Source organism: Astatotilapia calliptera, chromosome 3, assembly GCF_900246225.1.
Source record: "Astatotilapia calliptera chromosome 3, fAstCal1.2, whole genome shotgun sequence".
Taxonomy (NCBI): Eukaryota; Metazoa; Chordata; class Actinopteri; order Cichliformes; family Cichlidae; genus Astatotilapia; species Astatotilapia calliptera.
This window is the reverse complement of record NC_039304.1, coordinates 39,737,100-39,763,329: the sequence shown is the minus strand read 5'-3', so window position 1 is coordinate 39,763,329 and position 26,230 is coordinate 39,737,100. Positions and strand designations below refer to the sequence as shown.

General features: G+C 39.1%; 1 protein-coding gene across 1 annotated transcript; it reads right to left on the bottom strand.

Moving 5' to 3' along the window:
* Window positions 1-3,828: 3,828 nt before the first annotated feature.
* LOC113019517 (alpha-2,8-sialyltransferase 8F-like) lies at window positions 3,829-15,785 on the bottom strand. The gene is made up of 7 exons (XM_026163275.1): window positions 15,626-15,785; window positions 10,264-10,335; window positions 10,075-10,149; window positions 6,928-7,069; window positions 4,785-4,897; window positions 4,616-4,708; window positions 3,829-4,537 (listed from the first exon to the last, which is right to left on the bottom strand). Exons 1-7 carry the CDS (start codon window positions 15,655-15,657, stop codon window positions 4,060-4,062), a joined length of 1,005 nt encoding a protein of 334 aa, XP_026019060.1. The 5' UTR covers window positions 15,658-15,785; the 3' UTR covers window positions 3,829-4,059.
* Between the last annotated feature and the right edge of the window lie 10,445 nt (window positions 15,786-26,230).

Here is a 26,230-nt window from a genome sequence, read left to right as displayed (position 1 = left end):
GTTTCCACCCCCATGCTTCACAGTAGGTATGGTGTTCTTGGGATGCAACTCAGTATTCTTCTTCCTCCAAACACGACGAGTTGAGTTTATACCAAAAAGTTCTACTTTGGTTTCATCTGACCACATGACATTCTCCCAATCCTCTGCTGTATCATCCATGTGCTCTCTGGCAAACTTCAGACGGGCCTGGACATGCACTGGCTTCAGCAGCGGAACACGTCTGGCACTGCGGGATTTGATTCCCTGCCGTTGTAGTGTGTTACTGATGGTGACCTTTGTTACTTTGGTCCCAGCTCTCTGCAGGTCATTCACCAGGTCCCCCCGTGTGGTTCTGGGATCTTTGCTCACCGTTCTCATGATCATTTTGACCCCACGGGATGAGATCTTGCGTGGAGCCCCAGATCGAGGGAGATTATCAGTGGTCTTGTATGTCTTCCATTTTCTGATGATTGCTCCCACAGTTGATTTTTTCACACCAAGCTGCTTGCCTATTGTAGATTCACTCTTCCCAGTCTGGTGCAGGTCTACAATACTTTTCCTGGTGTCCTTCGAAAGCTCTTTGGTCTTGGCCATGGCGGAGTTTGGAGTCTGACTGTTTGAGGCTGTGGACAGGTGTCTTTTATACAGATGATGAGTTCAAACAGGTGCCATTCATACAGGTAACGAGTGGGGGACAGAAAAGCTTCTTACAGAAGACGTTACAGGCCTGTGAGAGCCAGAGATTTTCCTTGTTTGAGGTGACCAAATACTTATTTTCCACCCTAATTTACGAATATATTCTTTACAAATCCTACCATGTGGATTCATGGATTTTTTTTTCACATTCTGTCTCTCACAGTTGAAGTGTACCTCTGGTGCAAATTACTGACCTCTGTCATCATTTTAAGTGGGGGAACTTGTACAATCGGTGGCTGACTAAATACTTTTTTGCCCCACTGTAAATAGTTAAAAGTTGAAATGTGAATAGGTTTTTGTAGTATATGATTTATTTATTACATTTTATGTGGAGTGTATAAATAAAAGTATATTTACGGTGGCCCCTACAGACAAAGCACATACTAACTCCAAAACACGTAAAAACTCCAAAACACGTACAAAAGACAACAGATGTGCTCCAGGATGCTGGGCCCAGTGTTGAGATTTTGTTACCTGGTGACTACACAAGCCAGCAAGTACCAACGACCTGATTTGGTGTGGTAGTAACAGGTAAATTAATTTTTTTAAATTATTTGAATATATATGAGTGCTTGTGTATAAATACACAAACAATACACACATGCTTTCAATTGTGTAATTTAACTGATCTCTACTGATCTTTATCTCTAGGGGCCACCACATATATTTATATATAAACATATATAAATAAAACCACTTTTTTTACATTAGTAATTCTTTTTGTATTAATAATAATAATAACTAATAATAACTTAATTAAAGCAACAAAACAACATGACGAGCCGGTCCGGAGCCGAACGAGCCGGTTCTCTAAAAAGAGCCGGAAATCCCATCACTAATTGGAATGAGAGCTGTGCCACGGGGCTTTGCAGAGGTCATCAAGAGGAGATTGTGGACAACAGAATGGGCATCTGAAGGATGAGGGGAGACAGTAGAGGAGACATAAATGCAGATAATTTGCCAAGTGGCTTGTTCCTCCCAGAGGTGTGGACTCGAGTCACATGACTTGGACTCGAGTCAGACTCGAGTCATTAATTTTATGACTTTAGACTTGACTTGAAAAAATGTTCTAAGACTTGTGACTTGACTTGGACTTTTACACCAATGACCTGGGACTTGAATTGGACTTGAACCGGTTTACTTGAAAAGACTTGATATTTCACCCCAAATATAAAATTTAACATGCATCTTATATAGAGATTGAAAATGTGACGTCATTCACGGGTAGAACCGCAAAGGATTCTGGGAACTCGTGGCAAGCAGTACGCAGGCTTTCAATTAAAATCAGTTATACAGCGATAAAAAGAAACACAAAATGTCAAGAAGCTGTTGTATTATTAACTGCAATAGCCGGTCGCATGACAGCCACGGGAAGCCGACGGGTAAAGAGATCGGTTGTTATCGGATTACGTCGTTGAAGAGAAATTGTTCGAGCCATGTTTCCGAAGTAACAAAGAGGCGACTGGATTGCAGCCATTCAAAGACAAAATATAACGTCCCAGAACACTCCAGCTCACAGGTTAGTCTGCTCCAAGCATTTCCACAAAGGTCAGTCTGCTGTTGTAGTTAATGCGTCATTTTTGTTAACATAATTGGTGATATAGGTTACAAGCAAGTCTGGCGCTGAACAGAAATGGTCGCGCTATGCTCCTTTGTTTATTGTGCATAAATAGTGAATTGTCCTGACACAATATTGCGTTTCGCTTCTGTTATTATGGTACATTGACAAAAACATACTTTTATTCACAGGATAAAACAGTTGTTTTGTATCACTAATTGCCCAGTACGATTATAGCATACAGTATTATTGTCACTGCTACATTTCTGTGATGCTACCAGAAATTATTTCCACTGCTAATTAATTACCATTGAGCTCAAAGGTCCTATTAATAGACGGTTAACGAATGTGTATTTATGACGACGATTTGTGAGACTGGTAAACTTATGATACGTACGATGGTCTTTACTTTCTACACGGTGCATTTCAAGGTCCTGCACCCATCCGTCGGTAAACTGTACCTGGGCTTGTTGCAGTGACCTGAAGTTACTAAACTTCATGAGTGTGTGCTCTCACTCCAAGAACCGTATGATTATAAATATGCATATAAATATGCTACGATGAGATAGCTGACTTCATCTAACTAGTAAATGTTGTCCAGGCTACGTTGGTGATGCAGTTTTTTTTAAAATTATATTTAAAAAAAAATCATTTATTTATGTATGATATTTTTGTCATGCGATTTTAAAGCCAGTCCTACAACCGCATCCAAGAATAACATGCAGCTTATCTCAGAACTGTCGGTGAAAATTATTCTGGGGGCTAGGTTTAATTGAGCTGCATTTTAAAGAGGTGCAATTTCACAATTTGTGTATATTTTCTAAGTTCACTATTTTGTCATGTGTTGAGAAAAACACAGATTTAAAAATTACATGGTCTAATATTTACATTTAGCATAACGGCAACATGCTTTTTTTTTGTTTTTTTTTTTGTTTTTTTAAGACTCGAAAGGACTTGAAATTCAAAATTTCAGACTTGTGACTTGACTCGGACTTTTACACCAGTGACTTGAGACTCGACTCTGACTTGCCTGACATTACTTGAGACTTGACTTGAGGATAAAGACTTGAGACTTACTTGAGACTTGCAAAACAATGACTTGGTCCCACCTCTGGTTCCTCCCACAGGAAGAAAGCCTGAAGTGAGGTGATGGGGGTTGACAAAGGCCATAAAAAGGAAGTGCTGACAAGGCCTACAGCTTTCTTTCACAGACCTTCAGAGTAAAACATGAAATTCACAAACACAACTCAGGGACGTGAACAGAGCACTGGGGGAGGATACAGGTAGGTATACAAAACAATAAACACAATATCAAAACCCTTAAGAATCAGAAGACAAGGATTAATCCAAAACACAAGTTTTATTGAATTGAATACTAATGCTAAACAAAAAACATAATGTCTAATAAAAGTCTAATGACCCAGGACCATGACACAATATAGCTCAAGTTTAGTCACTCTAAACTTGACTTCTTCAGTCTGACTGAAGAAGTCACTTGGATGAGTGGACGAGTTTTCTCCCACAAAACGCTACATCCAGATGAACAGAATCAACTTTTGGAGACTATGTTAAACAAGTGTGTTTTTAAATGGGATTTGAACGATTGAATTGATTCCGAAGTAGGGATTTTGACTTGGAGATTATTCCAGAGTCCAGGGGCAATGATGGTAAATGCATGGTCACCTCTGGTTTTTAAAGAGAGTTAAGAGATATTTTGTAAGATTGTTAAAGTAACATCAAAATAACACATACTGGATTTCAGTGCAAATGTCTTGGCTTTTGTGGGGGTCACTTGAACAAACTCTTATTTTATTCCATCATATAAACTAGACCTGACCTGATTTACAGTCTTCAAGATGAAGCTTGAGAATGCCCTTGTTGTGCAGTTGCACCCAGTAGTAAAACTCATCTGGCATTGCATGGACTCTACTATCATAGGGTACATTATCATAGTAGTGGTTAGTCAGGGGAAAGAGCTTATATGGATGATTACTAAATGGCCAGAATCCATAAAGATGAACAGTTTCACATAATTCCAAAGCCAGACTAATCATATAAGCTCCAGTGCTAGGCCGATGTCCATTTACCCCCTGAGATTTCCAGAATTTGTCCATACTTTGTAAGTACTGAGGGTTTGTGAAGATTGGTTGGACAGGAATTTCCATGTCTTCAATGGCATACACAGCCCGCTGACACACTGCACGGTAAGCACCAAAAGAGAAGCAAGGGAAGAGGAGCAGGGAGTTGCCATACTGGTGGAGACTGTCTACAAACGCCCGTCGACGTGCCATCAGTGACCCATACCTGCAAAATAATATATTAGTTAAAGAAACTAGACAAAACTAACAGGTCAGTTCAATGTTAGAGTCACTCTTGGCTCACTTCTTTGTTAAGATGCTTGGATTTGCTGTCACAAGGTTAGTCTTCATGCCAACATCACTCTTAAATTCATTTTCCAGAGGAGGAAGGTTGCACCTGAAAAAAACAACATAATATTACTTACATAGAGAAGAGTCCTCATCATGATTTTTGTTCTAAACATCTTTCTCACCTAATAACAAAATCAGTTGAATCAATCGTTTTTCCACAGCCGCTGTTTGTCAGAATCCCACCATTCCCAACAACTGAACAAGTGTCCCATCTCTTTTTTGAGAAAGGATTCTCCTGGAATTGACACCAACAGATTATAAATTACAAAAAGAGCAAAATTTAAACAGTTTGAAATGTACTTTGTGTGAAAGACAAGTGCTCACTGAATTTAATGGAAGATGGCAAACATGTAGGAAGAGGTCAGTGATAAGGTTATCACGTTAAAACTTTTAGGGAAATGTATAGACCTGTTTAATCCGATTGCCTTTAAACATTAGAACTGAATTATCAGTTACTTGGAATTGAAATCTTTCATGATATCATTATATATGTGATATTACATATACGGTGGTTAGTTCTAGTTACTGTGCAAACCCTTTTGTTATTGAAAACAATGGATTCATGAGGTCCCTGTTATCAAAATCTGTTTTGAAAATCAGTCTCTTTTTAAGTCCAAGTGAATCTTTGGCCCAGTATTTGTGAATTTCTCCTAGAATAGAAGGAGACAATAAGTGTAGGGCATACTTGAAAGTTGAAGTTTAAAATGATAGATAAAACAAGAAGCACTCTGACACCACAAACCAAGGCAACCTACCTTCTGGGCAGTGTTTACTTTCAACAGAATAGTACTGGATATTGTATATTAGTTTTGTTTTTGTTTGTTTTGTACTGCAGTAAAACTTAGATTAGGATTACATGACAGATGTTTATGTGGATTTTATTTTTACACAAACATTATTTAAGAGTAGGTAAATCGATAATAAACTGGTAATGTAAATATCTGTATAATAAATTGAGCTTGTTAAATATTATTGTGCCACAGTAAATTTCTAAATACGTCAGCTAATTCTTTACATTCATTCTGTTAAAGATTTTAGGTCAATTTGAAAGAGAAGCAGATGTGAAATGTAAAGGTTAGGTCAAATGATATTTGGAAACTATAATCCCCATATACCAGTGTCACTTCCTAAATGTTGCAAGTGCAAACACAAGCAGTTAGTTTTCAAGAAAAACTCCACTTTATACAAGTTTGACCTTATTTGAGCTTGAAGAAGGAGTCAAAGGTCCAAACTAATGTGAAACCTAGTGAAACCCCCATATAATTCCTTACATGGGGCGATCAAGGCTCAAGAGTTGGCAGTTAGTCTTGTAATCGGAAGGTTGCCCCGGCTCAGACAGTGTCGGTCGTTGTGTCCTTGGGCAAGACACTTCACCTGTTGCCTACTGGTGGTGGTCAGAGGGCGCCAGTGTCCGGCAGCCTCGCCTCTGTCAGTGCGCCCCAGGGCGGCTGTGGCTACAATGTAGCTTGCCAACACGAGTGTGTGAATGGGTGGATGACTGAACGTGTGAAGCGCTTTGGGGTCCTTAGGGACTGAGTAAAGTGCTATACAAATACAGGCCATACAATTGACCTTCAAGGAATGTGACTTTTTAAATCTTTATACCTAAGCTTCCCCAGTCTGCATGTCAAGTGTCCTTGGGCAAGATAATAACCCCAAATCTCCCTCCAATGCGTTGATCAGAGTGTGATTGTGTGTGAATGTACTGTGTGCTGTGTGCACTTGCGTTTAGAAGTGCTTGCATGAGTGGGTGTGAATGAGGCATGTTGTATACAGTGGAGAGTAAAAAAGCGCTATATAAGAATCAGTCCATTAACATATATTAAAATGTATTACAATTAAATATGCTATAAAGTTATAGCAGTGTTACATTTCGCACAGCCTGATAACTAAATTTCAAAATTAAGCTGATGCCTGCTCTATAAATTAGCTAGTGAGTGTAAGAGGCAGAACTCAGGATGAAACAAGGAGCATCCACAAAGTTATTAATACAGATGAATTGCTGCAAAAGTACTCTAGGCAGCTAATTTCAGAAGACACACACAAAGAATTATATTTGATTTAATCCATTAAGGGTAAAGGTCCCTGTTTATCAAAGATTTAACATGTGACTAAACATGTGATGTCAAAACATAGGGTTATCATGTTAGAACATTTGATGAATAACGAAGACCTGAAATATGCAGCAATGTTGTTTTAGTTTGTAGTAGTTCATTCATAAACAACAAATTTCAAGATCTGTTCCCGTGTTTAAGAAAAACATACTTTTATTAAGATATTGAAAAGCTCTGGAGTCACAGGGATGACGGTTCTGTCCTTGTCAAAAACAATCTTAGATCCCACTGGAGTGTTTTCCTGAGTGACAATGGCATTGTTGGATCCATTGCAATTTATCCTCAGCTGTAATCTTGTGAAAAAAAAGACAAAAATATAAATAAATAAAGTTAGCTTTAGTGTTAAGTGGACAGATTTGCAATTTCTAGAGTTAGAGTCCATCTGTTTTGTCATTTTCATTTCTGCTAGTTTTGTATAAAAAGCTTTTGTTTTATTTAAAACACTATAATCATTACAGTTTCATATCAATTTCCAAAGAAGGTTGTTAGAAATGTAAATTAGGCTCACTGTAAGAGTAAAACACTTTGGGGAACAAAAATTTTAATAATGTAGTATTTGAATAGGCTTCAGTGGTTTTAGCCAAAACAGTTATGTTGTTTTAGGAAACTGAAAATAAAAGCCATTCAACCACAGGCAGGTACTGATACAGCACACATTTACATGCATGACAGACAACTTTTGTCTTTATATTTTAAATTAACTTATCTATTGTTGTACATTATATTTACAGTTAGTTTTTTTTGTTTCATTTTTTCTTTTGACTAATATTGACTCAAATCTTCGAAACATTATATTTCGCTCCAGTTGGAACCAGTTGTTCAGTTGATCAAAAATAATTTAACATTTGATTGACAACCAGTTTCACACCCCGCTGAATTCATGAAAAATTAAAAAGTACTAATTTCAGAAGCTAACTCAAAGTGTTTGTATTTTATTTTATATCTTTTTTGCTGTCATTTCAAAATGTCAGTGCAAGTAAAGGAGGCCATTGTTTAGCTGAAAAAGAGAGAGCAAAACCTTCAGGCATGTACTAATCAATAGACTGGTTCATTCATTAAAAGAAGAAATCCAGTGAAAATCAATGTCACTGCCAGTCATTTATCCATCTCTGGGCCTAAAAAAAATAATCTTATACTCCTTGAACTCGTTGCTTTTTTTCAGCGATAGTAGGGTCATTATGCTAATTACAGACAGGGTAAATCCAAATATTGGCAAATAACACAGAAATTACTAAAAAAAAAAAAACAAAACAAAACAATAAAAAGAATCAAAATGCCTGATAAATATTCTGTTATCTGTAGAGCACCATCAAACTCCTTACTCTCTCTTCTTTCAACCATCCTTCATCTTCTTGGGGCTGCTGCTGTGTGGGATTACTGTAACGACCCTAATTTCTGAAAATATTTCACTGAAAAAAATCAGGAACAGTTGGAGTTCTTTCGTTTGAACAAACAGTTCAGGAGTTAATAGAGTTATAGATATTGAAAAAAATCCAAAAAGCTGTTGTCTGACACCAGCAACAGGTTAGACTTTGGAAAGTTAGCACAAGATCTCATTTAAAGACCTTTAGAAGTAATTCTGCTTTGTCTGCATCTGAGGCTTAATCTCAGGTGGTTCCAATAATCTACCATTTTATGTGGTGTTTGCTTGTACTCACATACTAGCTTTAGGCAGTCTGTGCCAAAGTGAGTTAAAATGTATTGATGCATGCTTTTAGGTTGATTCTGATAATAATTGCCATTGTTGTACTTAAATTTGTAAAAATTCTTTTTCTAATCCTTCCCTGCGCATCTAGGAGGCGGGGGAGGCAATTAGCTATAGTGTTTAACTACAGATATCCTATGTGAAGGTTCTGTTCTTTATTTAGTAAGGATGTTTACTTCTTGCCATTTATGACCTCACCTGTCTTTGTATATGGCGGACCGTTAAAGGAATTAAGCCATATACAGGGTGGGGGAGATGACCCTTTTTATGACCAACAGGAATTCTCTCACACACACACACAGTGCCTTAGATTTATGACGCACCACGGGGTTTTCTTTTATAATGGGTGTTTTTGTCGCTGAATAAAAGGCGGCAAGGGGACACTGGGAGTTGGAGTTGTCTGAGGTCGAGTGCAGAGGTTCTGCTCTGAGGTTCCGAGCCAGCTTCCCTTGCACCGCAAGTTAAAAAAAGAAGAAGCAGCGAGGACTGCTAAAGCAGACACAACACATGCTCAATCATCCATGTAAGGCAGCGGTCCCCAACCCCCGGGCCGCAAGAGTTGAGACTCGGGTGTGAAATGTATGGTTTTCACGGTTTTTAGCGTGATTTTGTTATCGTTTTTTTCGTTAACTCGGTTTTCCTGGGTCTTTTCACGTGTGTTATGAATAAATCTTATTTTTTTTCGGTACCGGTACTAGTTTTATTTTGTTGTATTTATCCGCGACACCTTAGAGCATAGGTGTCAAACTCTGGCCCGCAGGCCAAATTTGGCCCGCAGCCTAATTACATTTGGCCCGCAAAGCCATACCAAATTACTATCAGAGCTGGCCTACTGGTATTATACAGCTAATATATATATTGTTTAGTATTAAGCTTTGCTTGTTCCATATTCAGTTTTTCAGCAAAACGTGTTTGAGTCCATAAGAAAAGATTCATTCTTAAATCTGGAGGAAGATATTTTTTTTCAATAAATATTAATGTTAGCCCGCGACTTTGTTCCAGTTTTGAAATTTGGCCCACTGTGTATTTGAGTTTGACACCCCTGCCTTAGAGGCTGGTCCATGAAAACATTGTCGGTCCATGTCCGCAAAAAAGGGACCGCTGCTGTAAGGAACTTGCAGAAAGCCAATTCTGTTTTGTTTTCAGGAAGAGAAATGTTTTGTTACCCATCCAAGTGACTTTATTCTCTTCAATTTTTCGGGAACTAAAAAAGTTTAAGTGAGTATCATTCATGCACAATAGTTTGATCAAAAAAGAATAATAATAAATATAAGCAAAACGTGACTATGGTAAGATGTCTGTGAAGGTTCTCAGTCATCCAGGTCATCATAGTCAAAGGAGCTTGCAAAGAAAAGCGTCTGGACTTCTTTAAGTTACTTGAAGACGTTTCACCTCTCATCCGAGAAGCTTCTTCAGTTCTAAGGTCAAATGGTGGAGAGTCCCAGATATGGTAAGTTTTTTGTTGAAAACAATGTTTCAGTGTCCAGGTGTTTCCTTCACAAACATTTTTAATTTTCTTTTTTTCCAGAAATTCAAATGAAAATAAAAATAATTATATCAGAATATTAGAAGGCTTTAAGGGTCTGATCTTACCTGAATCTGTGGCAATTCTCTTCATGCTTTTTCCATGTTTGATTGTAGAGTTTTTTTACTTTATCGATGGCTTCCCTGTAATGCACAAGCATTCAGGTACACATTTAGAAGTATCACCCATTCAGGGCTGACATGAATTAATCTTAGCATAAACAATGTACTTTCTTAAGAAACAGTTTTTGCTCTTACTTGCAGCCTTTACAAAGTTCAGAGGGCTTTGGGGCACCTCTTTGAGGAGAGGGTCGGTAAAATTCCACATAACTGTGACAAATAAAAGAGACAGATTTGTGCAGATAAAATAGTTACCCTTTCTTGAACTCATTTTTTTCTTAGTTTCCTTGCTTTTGTTTACATCTGTTGCAATTTGTAATATTAATTAATATTGTGCCATGCGCTTGTGAAGTGGCTGTTTGGTGCATGTTTTTACATGTAAAGGAAGCACTCAAAACATGCGGTTATCCTAACTGCATGTTATCCTAACATAAAGTCAGCAAAGTGTCATGATTCAGCTGTGTGGCAGGCAGGAGAGGACCCAAACGCAAACTCACGGGGACAAAACGTAAACTCAAAAACACAGCTTTAATGCTGGCAAAAGGTGAAACACAAAAACAGTACTAAACTAAACTGGGAAAGCTAAACATAAAGTATACCAGGAACCACGGGGAGAATCACACACAGCATGAGGGAGACTACGACACTGACAAAGAGAAACACAGGGCTTAAATACACAGAGGGATAGCGAGGGAATGAGACACAGAAGGAGAGCACAGCTGGGAGAAATCAGGACTGACGAGACAAGCAAAGCAGGACACATTCACATAAGACACGGAACTTCAAAATAAAACAGGAAGGATCACACAGAGACGCGAACTTGACACAGTGGAGACAGCAACTAAGAAACACAGAGACATAAACCATAAGGCAGAGGACTCTAAGAACCGAAAGACACAGAGGGGAAATCAAACATGCAGACACAGACTTACACAGAACAGAGGGGACACAGAGAAACATGAAGGGCAAGGGATCGAAACTAGAAACCATAAAATAACTCACACAAGTACAATATTACAAACATCACAAGGAACTAAAAACGCTGGGTCAGGGGACCCAGGACCATGACACAAAGAGGCACAGAAAAGAAGATCAGACACCAGCGAGGGAGGATAAGAAGGACAGACGCAACAACATTGTCATCCCCTATGTAGCCGGTGTTTCAGAAAAACTCAGGAGAGTTTTCTCCGAGCATGACATCCCAGTGTATTTCAGACCCAGCAACACGCTCAGACAGAAACTGGTTCACCCGAAAGACAAAACTCCAAAATACAAACTTAACAACGTGGTGTATGCTGTACAGTGTAGCGAGGAATGCCCAGACCTCTACATTGGAGAGACCAAACAGCCACTTCACAAGCGCATGGCACAACACAGAAGAGCCACCTCCACAGGACAAGACTCAGCAGTCCATCTGCATCTTAAGGATAAAGGACACTCTTCCGAGGATGCCAATGTTCACATTTTGGACAGAGAGGACAGATGGTTTGAAAGAGGAGTGAAAGAAGCCATCTATGTCCACTGTGAGCGACCATCTTTGAACAGAGGCGGGGGTTTACGACACCAACTGTCTGCCATCTATAATCCAGTTTTGAGATCCCTTCCCAGACGCCTTAACGCCCACTCACATCCTGGGCCATCTGACCTCAGGAAATCACATGATAGGGTGGGGCCAGGTTTCACAATGAGCTCACCCGAAACTCTGGCTGATTGGGACCCACACCCAGTTTCCCACCTTGGCTCATGTGATTAGAGGATCATCAGGGGGTCCTTTTGTCCCTCTGTGGGGGGTTTCTCCCATTAGGTTTATATCTGGGACTCTCCACCATTTGACCTTAGAACTGAAGAAGCTTCTCGGATGAGAGGTGAAACGTCTTCAAGCAACTTAAAGAAGTCCAGACGCTTTTCTTTGCAATCTCCTCTGACTTCCGATAACTTCCTGCTAACTTCTAACTCTGTTAAATGTAATGAATTCTGTTTTCATGGATGCCTGGATGTTAAACTTCATAGTTACATCTGGTAAAGCAGCAATGCTGATCATTTTATTAAAGATGAAAGAATTTAGACAGTTTTAAACTCTCAGTGATGTTCGTTTGACTTCGGGACTTTAAAGGATGGAGTTTAGGACCCAGATTACTCCCAGATTTACAAGCACCTTAGTCCAACAAATACGGCAATAACGACGGCCCGCTTGCATGTTCTACAAAAGAAAATATGTGTATCTGACGGACAAACACCAAACCAGTTAAGCTGCACCATTTTTACAAAACAATTCTGGCTCATCCATTTCACTCAACAATCTACTTTCCCCATTCACATTCTCCGATACCATACATTCTTATTTTTATCCTGAGGATAAGATGACTCCTAAGCTCAAATGTGCGTTTGAATTGGATATTTTCTTCTATGTGCCTTTTTTTCATGCATAAGTGTTAGTTCTTCTTGGATTGTTCCAGGAAGGGTTATCTTTTTGTCAATAAAATCCATGTTAATGATTGAAACCATGTCTCATGTCTTATAAGTAAAATAAACATGTAAAAAGTGTTCATACACAACATATGATCAAGAATTAACATAATCTTGATGTAATTATAATCAGGGGTTTTGTTTAATAAGGGTTCTTTGGATGTTTTGTTGCAGATAAAACCAACAATCTTACAGGGAGCACTTTTAATTCAAATTGGAAGTCCAGTACATATTCACGAAATCTATGTTAGATTACACTTAGAAACTAAATTTATATGTGATATTATCTAGAATCAAGAGTAAATCGTAATTTTAAATCCAATATCTAGTTTTTTGACAAGTTTTTCACACGTTTTGAAAGAGAAATCAAATTATTTTTGTCGTATACTGTAGTATTACATCAAATATAATTGGATAAACAACTTTGTTTTTTACGTCAAATAACAGTGGTGTAAATAACATTTACTGTATATTACTGTAAATTTAAGCATTATTATTCATATTGATGCATTCATTGACCTTGTTTATAGGCAATTTCATTGTTTGATCACATTAAAATGTTCCTAATTTGATGTTTAAAAGCATTTGTAAAAGGCATAATCCCATCTAAAATTAGGGCAGCAAGTTATTTTCTGTTATATTACGGTATTATTTTGGCAACCCAGCTGCTGGAATATTACTGGTTTTTTAGGATGTTTTTTTAACAGTGTGAATGACACGTAGGCACAAGCACTGACAATAACAATCTCTTTCGCATAGATGATAACGTTTGCCTGGAACAAAGAGCGCTGATACAAATGTCATCCAAATAGCTACTTCTACTGTTATACTTTGAGTTCATTACAGAGCCTGCATTTCTTCACTTCTTTCACTTGAGCAAAGAAGTGAAATCAGTACTTCAACACATGTGTACTTCTGCTTAAAATAAGTGTGTGTGTATTTCTGCAACTGCTGGCTTGCATTTGCAATTTACATCTTCCCTGTTTCAGAATTATTATTACTATTTTTACTTTTTTGTAGTTTCACAGTGTCATAAGCTACTTTTGACCAGAATACTTTGACTAGTGACCTCTTGCCTTTATCTGTAAAATGCAAAGTTAGTTACTCACTCACCTGTCCTCGAACGTGTACCAGATAAGAGTGGTCAGCAGACTCCCCAAAGAAAGAAGATTGACCAGAATCGAGAGCTTTTTCCTCATGTCGCTCTAGTGCTTCACTTTTCTTAACACTTTCTTCTAACTCAGCTTTTTTTTAAGTACTTTTACCTCATATGTTGATATGTCTGTCTGCCTGTTTTAACTGCCTGGTGGTTTATGATTTATAACATAAGTAGGCATTCTCAGTTAATTATTACTATAGGAGAAGAAGAAGTCCCTTGGATGGGTGACAAAATATTTCTCCCAAGGAAAATGTCACGTCCAGATGAACAGATCAACTTTTGGGGATTTTCTTACCTGGATAATTGAGCATGCATCAAGACATAAACACTCTCAGGTCATTTATACAAAGATGTTTTTAGGACAAGGCCTACGTTTTTAAACCGAGTTGCCTCTATGGATGCTTTGAGACCATGCATGTTTGCCAATTCATGAGCTCATGAAATGAACTATGATTTTGTTTATTCTGGAAATCAAATCATTAAAAATTTCTATTCATTTTATTCTGGGTGTACTGACAAATATCAGTGAATGTTCAATAATATCCAATACAGGAAACTATTGTAGAATCTACCTTACAATATAAAGCATCTTGATGCAATTGTTGAATTGAATTGAATTATTGGTTAATTGGGTGAATACAATTTTTCTAAATAAAAAAAGAGTAACAAAACGAGGCTTGACCGCATGTTCCACTGTATCCATGGAAATATTATACTTCCTGTTTCTCATTCATGACATCCAAAACAAGATTTTAAAGCCAAAAACTTTTAATATTCAACCTCATGATATTAATTGTGGAGTATATTTTATTAAATTCTTAAATTAAGTTCCTGTATCAAATGACATCAGGCAGTGTGTCATTTTCTAATAATAAAGAAGTATAATAGAATATATAATATAAGTAGTAAACAATAATTCAGAAAATGGGTGACCTAAACGGTAGGCATTCCAATAGTAAAGTCTGGAAAACATGGAAAAACTTTCCATTTTTGTTTTTAGCAAGGTACAGACATTCATTCATTCATTCCTTGCAGTAAAGCCCAATGCTTGTTTGTTTGCACTTACAAACTCCGATGCGGCACACTCATAGGTACAGCCTGGCCAGTGCTCAGTGTATGGTTTTTTTTTAGAGAGTCACAAATATGCAACAGTGGCAGCTGTTAAAAGTTTTACAGTTTTACTGCTGCTTGGGATTGTTAAATTTTGTTTGGTAGTGCTTCTCCGACTTTCCAAAACAGAAATTAGAGTTGAGAGAGTGCTCCAGTTGGAAATTCTGATTTCATCTGCAATGTGCTATAGGCTAATATTAATATTTTCTTAATATGTTGTAATGAATCTCTTGACAGTAAGTTACAAACATCCCACGTTCTATTGAGAGGGGCCCTGGTTCCTGTTGTCACTACTGATACTCCCCTTTTGACGCTTATGATATAAAATATGCATTAAACTACGCTATATGGAAATAAACCACACACAAGCAGGTCAATTATAAAGTTAACTCCACTTCAGTGAATGATTGGTTCCAAAACACAAAAGAAAATAAGTAAAATTAATAAAGTTTGTTAAACTGTTAAACTTGTAAAGGTATTTACCTCGACAGAACCAAATAATTAAATAATATTGTGGGCCCATACGCACTCTCACCAACACACACCTTAACTGCTACAGTCTTTCTGTTAACAAACACCTCATTGCAGGCCTGAGTCGTGGCTCGGGTGCGTTGGGACCTAAAACAACATGGCCGCTTCACTTGTTGCCAAGCACTAAAATAAAAAGCATGTGAACACAACAGTACTCACGCCTCCAGGCAGTTCAAGGGGATAGCTGGGGAAACTGGGTCAAGGCCACCAGCAGAGCACGGCAGCAGCACTCACAGTTGCATATCCATGTGTTCCCGTGTGAACATGAAAGTTCAGCACAGCAGCAGAAGGGACCTCTCTGACACGCCAGCAAGACGTCCGTCTCCTCCGACAAACTGAAAATCAGTTTGTCGCCCTTCTTTGAACTCTCCGTCCACACGACACTGTTGTTCATCTCTCGTCTCTCTCTGCCTGCCGAGTGCACACGGCTCCCCACTTACTCCCACCCCCTCTACCTGAGACTACTTCAGGGTTCACTGGAGCTGCAGTACATATCAATAACATTTCAAAAAATAATGACATACACCTCAAAAATACAAATAAAAAGGCTGTGCATTTAACTGACATACATCAGATACCTTACAGGCATTTGTATACATTTTTGAACACGGTGGACATTTGCATTTAACTAAAAATATATGAAAAAAAAAATTTAAGTAAATGAGCTATTTATATAGCCAGGGCTACAGTTATGTTTGAAGTTTTTTTCTGAATTCTAAGTTTCCTGTTATAAATGTAGCTACATTTATTGATGCATGCTCAGTCATCCAGGTAAGTAAATACCTAAAAGGTTGATTTTGTTCATCTGCTTGTAGCGTTTTCATTGGGAGAAACGTTTCGTCACTCAAGTGACTTCTTCTATCTCATCTGACTACAGGTTTCCCCAACCTTATAAACAGTACATTTGCACAATGACTGAAACCAGCCCACTTCAGTGAGACTGAAGAAGTCACTTGGATAAGTGACGAAATGTTTCTCCCACTGAAAACGTTACGTCCAGATGAACACAATCAACCTTTTGGGGTAGCTATATGTACTTTGTGAATGTAGGCTGCTGCCATGCGTTGTTCTGAAACAAATGATGCATTGTTAGAGCTAATCAGTCTGTAGAGGCGTTCATAAACTTTATAAGTTCTTTTCTTTGTTTATTGAGGCAGTTAAGACAAAAAGATTTAAATCCAAATGGACACTTATTTTTATGGATTTTGTAGTTACATGTTAAATTTAGCCAAGATTTTTAATGGTTTTACAAATCTTTTATTTTGCAGGTCTTCTTTCAGCCAACTGATTACAGTGTACATAGTTGATCTTAAAAGTGAACCACACCTCTCTCTATTCTATGCAGCTCTTATCTTTTCTTTTATGTTCAATTTTATTATGTTCCCCTTCCAACCTTATTATTCCCTTGCATTTCTATCTCACCCTCCAGCCATTTCACTCTCTTGCAGTCACATGAATGTGACTCAGAATGGCAGACAGAACCAAAATTGTTGAAAATGAAAGGCAGCATCATGAGCACCAGCTTACTAAGCTATAAACTGATGCTGGAAGTCTGACAGTTATACTGATGTTATAGGTTATTTTCAACCAGCCAGAGAGACTCACCACACAAAGTTTAAATGAAACTTTTATAGACAAGCATTTACATATCAGTTTGATCAGAACGGCCTGCACTCTCCTGCAAAAGTGCAGGGTGTAGCAGTCTGCTGAGTGGTGCTTGAGGTGGTTTCGATCCTTTTTCTGGTTGGAAAAGAAGAACTGTGGAAACTTATTTTTTAAAAAAAAAAGCCTTTTTCTTCATGTTTCGAAGAGTTTTTGGAGTATTTAAGACATCCTTAAAACAACGGTAGGTGTTTCCAAATGGCCTTCTGCAGCCTGTTAAAAACTTTGGTCTACTTTATATATCACATCTTTTTGTATTGTGCCCTTACTTTTGATCAGTCTAAGGTACTTCCCCTTGAGACTAAAGGGTTGCAATACAGCAAAATACTGAAGGCTGAGATCTGTTCTCTCAGTGACTTTCAGCTTTATTAAACGTTAAATTTAATCTCATGAATACAAGTTTTAAATTTGGGTCGTTTACTTAAAATATCCTCAGACATTTAAAACAATCTTAGCAGACAGAAACACGGAAATGGCTGATGTAGCCGCATAAATTCAGGTTCTGTTGTTTACTTAGAATACAAAATGTGTGTGTGTGTGTGTGTGTGTGTGTGTACACATGCATGGGTGCATATTAATCTCTGTCTCTCTTCCACAACACGTCTTTATCCTGTCTTCCTTCTCTCACCCCAACCGGTCGCAGCAGATGGCCCCGCCCCTCCCTGAGCCTGGTTCTGCTGGAGGTTTCTTCCTGTTAAAAGGGATTTTTTTACTTCTCACTGTTGCCAAAGTGCTGCTCATAGGGGGTCATATGATTATAGGGTTTTTCTCTGTATATTATTGTAGGGTCTACCTTAAAATATAAAGCGCCTTGAGGCGACTGATTTTGGGATTTGGTGATATATAAATAAAATTGAATTGAACTGAATATGTCCACGTGACAAATGGAGATGTATATGAATATAAAATGAAACTGTCATGGTCGCCCATTGTGTCGACCTGCCAATTTTGTAGCCTAAGGCTTCTGTGTTTGATGGAACCACTTCATAAGGAAAAGGCTGCAGTTCAGTCTTTGCCAGATCGTTTTATGCTTGCAGTCAGTGCTTCCTAGTCCTTACCCTGTGAGTGTTACAAAGGACCAGAGGCCTATACTAAAACTGGGCTCAAGTGCTGGACCAAGTCAAGAGATGGTTGAGTTAGTTTTACACAATGCTTTTATTTTTGCAACAATGGGAATGTGGCAAAATTTTTAGTGTGAACACAGAATAAAATCATGCTTGGCACGAGGTTTGTGTCTAGGAAAACTAGTGTGGAGCTCTGAGGCAGGGACAGGGCATGTTTGGTAACAAGTGTGGTGGCACTGAGGAGAAAGAACAAAGGGAGTTTGTGTATTATAGAACTCCTACAGGTGTACATTTAACTGAGGGGTAAGGCGTACGTTCCAGGTGGAGTCAGTGGGGATTTGAGGAGAGAAGGTGTCGGAGTAGCAAGCAGAGCCAAAGAGTGGAGCTGTGACGAGAGAATTGAAGCACAAGAGAACAAGGTAAGTACATAGACTTGAGACTGAGGCATGAGTGCCTGTTACCAACATGGGTTAGTTAATGAACTGGCAGTGACGAGACAGCAACACTGGTCTTAAATATCTGTAGCAGATTGTTCCAGATTAGCTCCAGATAAGGTGAAGACAGTTCCTCCCTGGGACAGGCAGAGGAGAACTGACCTGGACTGTGACAGGGTGAAAAATATTAACATGCTTGCAATCTTGCATTCAGGATTTCCTTGGAAGATCCAATGACGCACATCACTATTTGAAGTTTTTTCATTTAGAGCTGTAAAATACCTCCACAACAGGTTACAACATGAAACAAAACAGACAACACAGAGCAACACTTTGTGCTTTGTTGTTTCGGGCATGCTGGCAGCTTCTTGCATTCTGGACTTTCACCTTTCTGCACTCGTCCCTGGCTGAAGAATTCCAAACTGTTATTACTGCTATAGTTTTTATATAATTTATTTAAATATGTAATATTAACTAATGATGGCAAATGCAGCTCCCCAAACATCAGCACTAAATTCATTTTTCATCTTAAATCTGCTTCTGCTGCCTGTTCCTACCTCGTTTCTGTCCCCCACAAGCCTGCATCTTGAGTGCTGCAGTGCTTTCTAAAGTGTCGTTGGTTGTAAAATTTGGAGTAGATGTCTTTCTCTCCTCACAGGTTTGCTTTGTTGACCATTTCTGTGTATTTTTCTCTCCTTTTTTCATCTTTTTGATCACTGCCTCGTATTAAAAGTGTATTTCCTCATGTATTGAAACCAAAGAATCTTTTCTCATAATAATGATGAGGGGGGGAAACCACAAACTAACACCCTGTAACAGAGGAAGGAGGAGGAGGTTCATGTGTTATGTGAGTGAACTGATGCAAGAAGAATTAATTCAGTATCAACAAAAGACAGAATGGAGAAATCATTTCTTCTGCTTTGTAAGTATACTGTAATGGGTTTCATCTTTGAAAAGGCCTAAAGATGCCACTTCTTTTGTTTCTCCACATAAATATCAAATTTGCGTAGAAGACAACAAAGAGAGAATCACTTCCTGCTTTTTCTGCTTATTCTGCATGAGTCTGTAGCTCGATCAAACTGTGTAAAACCTCTAAACCAACCTCTGTTTCATTTCTCTTTAGTTCTGATCTGAGCTACACCACAAACCAAGGTCGGTAACCTTCTCTTGTCCTATTTTAAACCTGAAATAAACAACACATTTTAAAGATTAAAATTTATTGACTCTCGTGAATATGAATGAATATTTTCAACCCAAAAGTTCTGTTAAAGTTTGATCACGATGAAGATGCTGTTGTTTGACATAGTTGTAGAGGCTAAGCCTACGCTTGAAGCCACTGAGGTGGTCGTTAACGGGGGGTGACGCGATGTCCTGGTATGCATGAATTAATTTAACAGTCCAATAAATACAGCAGTATGTATCTTGTTTTTATTCCGTATTGACTTAGCATAACAGCGCAACGGTCACAAACTGTTTGCCTTCTTAATGACACACCTGACGCCGATTACGTGAGTCTACCTTAAATACCTTTACATTACATAATCAAAACAGAAAAAGGTGACCTCTAGTGACCACATAAGGTATTAACCCAAGAATGGCTCCTACAATAGTTAATGATGATCACCAGGAATGTTATTTCAGCCCTAAGTGTTTATGAAAAATTTAATATGAATATATTTATATAGATTTTCATCACAGCTCTTCTGACTGTGAGTCCCAGCAGCTCTCAGATGTTTGGGGGAGAGTTTGTGTCTCTGAGCTGTGAGGAGGACGACAGCTCTGCTGGATGGACTCTGAGGAGAAACACAAACATGGAAAACAGGACTCTGTGTGGGGTCGACTGGGGAAAAAAGAATAGTTCTTCCTGTAAAATCACTGATCTCTTTACATGGGACAGTGGAGTTTACTGGTGTGAGTCCAATCAGAGTACCATCAGTAACATGGTTAACCTGACAGTCACTGGTAAGCTGAGTGTGTGGAGTTAGTGTTGATGAAGCTGTGTGTAAATGGATGAAATGCTGTAGTTTGTCTCTGTGTTGAGGTGGATCAGTGATCCTGCAGAGTCCTGTCCTCCCTGTGATGGAGGGAGATGACGTCACTCTGCTCTGTAAAACAAACACCACTCCCTCCAACCTCCCAGCTGCTTTCTATAAAGATGGCTCCCTTATCGGCAACGAGATGACAGGTCACATGACCATCCAGCATGTTTCCAGGTCTGATGAAGGCCTCTACAAGTGTGACATCAGCGGTCATGGAGAGTCTCCATCCAGCTGGATCACTGTCACAGGTGACACACTCACCTGTCTGTGTTTCTGCAGGTTTCAATGTTCACAATGTGACGACAACTTCATGACTGTGTTTGCTTTGTTTTAGACAAACCCACCACCACACCTCCACCTACATCCACACCTCCTCCTGGTTGCACCTCTTGTGATACATCACTCTCCCCGCCTGTTGTCTCTGTGTTGTCATTCTTTTTAACAGTCTGTGTTGCAGCTCTACTCATTTCAATAATTCTGTTGATAAAACTTTGTGATGTTAGAAAACCTGAAGGTGACACTCGGACCTCTGGATTTGTCTCAGGTTTGGTTTTTTCAGAACTATGTAAAAGTATATCAATGACTTTAAACGTGTCATCAAAACTTGCACAGCGTCATACTGCTGTTCCTTTTGGTTTCGCTTCAGCTAATCAAGTGGAAGCTATAGAAGACAATCCAATCGGTGACGTCTTATGTGACATCGGACAGAGCAGAGGTGGTGTTCATGTTCTTTGTTTCTACTAATGAACAAATAAATGAATAAAAAATGATTATCTGCTCTTCTTCCCTTTTCTGGGAGGCAGTGGGGAGGTAGAGCGTACAGACCGATCCAGCGGGGAGGTGTGGGAAGCCAGATCAGGCGCCCCCCTTCTGGCTCTCCTCTCTGCTCTCTCCTATCTTGTCCCTTTTGTCTTACTTCTCTCTATCACCTTTTCTATCCCTTTAAATAAGTGAGGCTCCATAAATGCTAAAGAGTCAGGTATTATTTCTCAGTTGCAGTGAATAGATGAACTGTAGGAAACTAAACAGAAGAAAGAAGAAGAGAAATAACAATTTAACATAAACCACAGACACTCCAGGGCCTGATCAACCCTGGCAGGGCCTCCTTGATGAGGGTGTCTAGTGATAATGGCCGAAACACCCGATGAATCCAAGGTCCAGTACTGACGCTGTGTCCCAAATCTTAATATGATAATCTAGATCAGAAATCTAATCCCCCTAAAAATGGCAGATTAGCCTTAAAGACGGAAAGTTGAGGCTGCCTCTCTGGGCTGCCTTTCCTCAAAACAGCCATTTAAAGCATTATCAGGGACTACAACATTTAGTCCTTTTACTGAATCGAAGAAATAAATCACTCAAATAAACAAATAGCTCATCCTTCAGCTACCTTTTGACTGCCAATTGACCTTTGACCTTTCTGTTTACATCATTCTCCTCGTGTCTGTGTGGGTTTTCTCTGGGCGCTCCAGCTTAGTCCCACTGCCTAAGACATACGAGTGAAGTTATTTGGTGATTCTCGAGTGATTGTGATTGAATGTGGATAGTTTGTCTTGCTACAGTCTGTTTTGTATCGCATCTTTCACACTCAGCCTGTCGTGGTCTGGGTGGTTTTCCACAGCATCAGCTCCTCCCCACTGGGTGGAGTCTTTGTTGTTCCTCACCTGATGGCAATCATACCAGCAGTATTTATGACCGGCGCACTCAACTGGTCGTCGCCAGATTATCTGCCAACTTTAGTCAGTTCTCGGCCTCACGTCAATTCATTGGTGACTCATCATACGTATTAATCGTATCTCTGTTTTTCTCGTCAGCCTCGGAACCCCACCTACCAAGCTCTCCTGGATACCAGTTTGCTGCCGCCGGAAATCACTCTCCGTGTCGGAGCTGCCACTCTTTCCTGCCTGCCTCCCTGCATTGCATGCAGCACCCACCTGGACCTCTCCTGCCTCCCCTCTCCACGCAACCCTCACCTGCAAGTTTGTAAGAAAGATCAGTGCACTATCCTAAGACTCACTCGCAACCTTCTGTGGGATTCCCCTGACTGCTCTCTCCTCTGTTTCAGTGCCCTGGCCCGTCACAGTTTCCCCTGCCCAGTACCTGCACTCCATATCCCTGCCATCTAGTTATTATCACAGTATTTTCTCTCGCCTCAGACATCTAGTTTATGTTCATTGATTCTAGTCTGCACTTTCTGTTAGCTTTTGAACATTGTAAAATAAAATCTCGTTTCGTTACACTTCACCCCTGGCCTCCGGGTTTGAATCTGCACTTGAGTTCATTCCATTTCCACGGGCCACTGCGCCTGACACAGCCTGGGACAGTCTCCAGACCCCACTTGAGCATAAAGTGCTAAGTATTTTTTTTAAACAGGTCAAAAGTAGTTGTTGTGTGTTTGTTGATGAACCATAACAGGGAGCATCTATTGTTTTTAGCCTATGATTAACAGGAAACTAACAGCTCTGTGGATTCCAGTTTCTGATGAAAACACTCCAGTGCTTTTTTATTAATAGACACGAGCCTCCAGAATTTAGTCCATCGTCCTCAGCCTCTCCAGCTTTTTATATACAGATGTAAATTGACTGATACTAAAAAGAACGCATAGATATAGATAAAGGACATGAATGATTTTTGTATCTTATTCAAATCAGCCGCAGAGGTAGCTTTCAGGCTGTATAACTTGCATTGATGTTCTCTGTGTGTTTTGTTCCGCAGGGATAAATCGGTATGCACTCTACTCAACAGTGAGGAAAAAAACACCACTTATTCACAAATCGTGAAAGAGAAACAAATCAAAGTCAACAGGTGCGGCTTCTCTCCTTTGTCTCTGTCATTGTTCCGAATCAGAACAAGATCCCAGCACGTTGATATTTTAGTCAGTATCAAAAGGACACTGATCAATGGCCATGAGTGCCATTCACAGAGAGTTGGGGAATGGCTGCAATCACAGCATTGTAAGATGGTGACAGATGTACCCTTAGGCCCTTTTCACATAAATGGTGTCCATGACTTTCTGCTAAAACCAGCTTTCATGTGTACATCCTCATCATTGAAAGAGTGTCCACTGGCCTGTAGCCATATATAGACTGTGACGTTTTGGCATTTGTGCCGGGGCGCTCGATTCTTGGGGCAGACCAGTTTTTGGCGCAGCATATTTTGGGGTTTTGCGTCAGTATTGAAAAAGCTGAGATGCACTTTCTTTAATTAGTGGAGCAGGAAAAAGAAAACACCAAGAACTATGTTTAGACCTGTTAAATTGACATAATGATGTTTGTCTTTTCAGAGTTTCCATCAGAGCCAGATGCCATCTCCCCCCTAAAAGATGTAGTCCACCAGTCCAACCACTGCAGTCCAGCTGAGGGTCTCGAATCCGTCCACCCAACACCTCAGATAACAATTACTTGTATAACCGATTAGTAGATAGATAGTAGACGGGGGCGACCGTAGCTCAGGGGATTGGGAAGCGTATCTGTAACCGGAAGGTCGCCGGTTCGATCCCTGGGCTCTCTGTCCTGGTCGTTGTGTCCTTGGGCAAGACACTTTACCCTACTTGCCTACTGGTGTTGGCCAGAGGGGCCGATGGCGCGATATGGCAGCCTCGCTTCTGTCAGTCTGCCCCCGGGCAGGTGTGGCTGCCTCCACCAGTGTGTGAATGTGAGAGTGAATGAATAGTGGCATTGTAAAGCGCTTTGGGTGCCTTGAAAAGCGCTATATAGATCCAATCCATTATTATTATATCTTCTGTTCTTTACATGGAGTTACAGTCACACAACTTTTGTGAGACAAGAAAATCAATTCAACAGTGAAAAAGATTTCTTATTAAAAAAAAAAGACTAAAACAAAAAGCAATAATAATAATTGTCTTTATCACCACAGCAATTATCTGGTTTCGCTGCAGGATCAGTTAGCTTTGGTCTCATTTCTTTGTTCTTATTTGTGTGGTTCTGTGGGTTTTACAAAGATTTCTGATCAAAAATTTGAGGCGTTGTGGCAAACCCGTGCGCACTTCTCTTCACTTTAACCAGGCTGTAAACAGCATGAACATCATTCAGAAGGTCGACAGTGCACAGAATATATTTAGAACAAACTGTACGTGTCTATTTGTACATTTTGATTCAAGGAAATTGAATTTATGAGACTTTACTTCAGTTGTTTTTCAAACTAAGCATGCCTCCATAGTATTATATCTTTCGACTTATGCAGCTGCACACATTCATCTTAGCGTGTTTTTCAGTGTTTGTGGACACAGGGTATAGATTTTCTTTTAAACTTCTATGGCTGATTGCTTTGCTCCTACATTGTTCTTCAGTTTATTGCTATTATGTCAGTTTGATCAAAGAAAAAGAAGTAAATATTACATATATTGTGAGGATAAATGTTCAAACAGGTCATGTTTTTGATGCAGTTGTAAGTGTCGTGTTTGATCGTGATATTTGCCTGTAAGTTGCACAATTGTGAGTCATTATGTTGCTGTGTATGATTAAATGACAATGAAAAACAAATGTAATGCGTATTATTAACAAAATTCATGTAAAGCAGCAAAGTTAATAAATTCAAATATAAAGTGTTTTTTTCGCTGACTTAATTTCATGGATACAAATACAAAACAAATTCATTGTTCAGGGTAAAGTACTACTTTAATAGATATAAATCAGGTTTTTATCATATATATTAGTTCTTTAGACAAATTTTAAACTGCATTTTTGTACATAGTTTCCATAAAGACAATGATGAATCTGTGCCTGTCATAAAAACTGACAACAAATGGATCAGAGCCACATCTGTATGTTTTAAAGAACAATCTAGTGAAAGCTAGCTTGCTGTGACAGTTGACTCTTTAGCTGCACCATAACAAATGCAATGTACTGCAGGCTCACAGGTAAACAATTCTATCAGTACTTTCAAAGTCTTAAAACTGTAAATCTTATGTGGATTTAGAATTGATAAGTTGACTGTGTTGTGCCCCCTGGTCTGACAGGTGGCTGGGAGGTGTGCAATCCTAGATCCTGCAGCTGTGCATTAAAATAAAGAGGCACAGATCATGAGCTTGTTTACAGTTTCAACTGCAGGATTTATTCTGCAGATTTGCCTCCAAAGGGGGTTTACTCCTCCTGAGCATTAGGCGCCATCTAGTGGTATCTTTAAGTAATGCCACAGAACATGTAAAGTGTAGTGGAAAACCGTGATTCAGCAAATATAATAAGACATAATAAGCACAAAAAAATATAACGGGGGTGTCCATTTTTTTTTACCTTGTTTGAAGACATGAACTGAACTTAAATCCCCATAAGTTATGAATGCTCTTCTATTCTATTCTATTCTATTCTATTCAATTGTATTTATATAGCGCCAAATCACAACAACAGCCACCTCAAGGCGCTTTATATTGTACAGTATATCCTATAATAATACATATGGTGAAAAACCCAACAATCATATGACCCCCTATGAGCAGCACTTTGGCAACAGTGGGAAGGAAAAACTCCCTTTTAACAGGAAGAAACCTCCGGCAGAACCAAAAGTGACCACTAGCAGAGTAATATAAAGGTTGTAACAGAAGTAGTGGCTTAAAAGCAAATGGTGATTTCTATTTAAAGTCTCTATTTTATTTTCTTGTAGCGTATTGTACCCTCCTCCTAACGA

What these genes read in the sequence shown, in the direction of transcription:
- LOC113019517 (XM_026163275.1), bottom strand. Translation starts at nt 15,657, where the DNA reads ATGTTCACACGGGAACACATGGATATGCAACT. An exon ending in GAACTTTGTAAAGGCTGCAA is followed by an intron (nt 10,150 to 10,263) that starts GTAAGAGCAAAA and finishes TGTGCATTACAG; the next exon opens with GGAAGCCATCGATAAAGTAA. An exon ending in TTTTCAATATCTTAATAAAA is followed by an intron (nt 4,898 to 6,927) that starts GTATGTTTTTCT and finishes TGTCAATTCCAG; the next exon opens with GAGAATCCTTTCTCAAAAAA.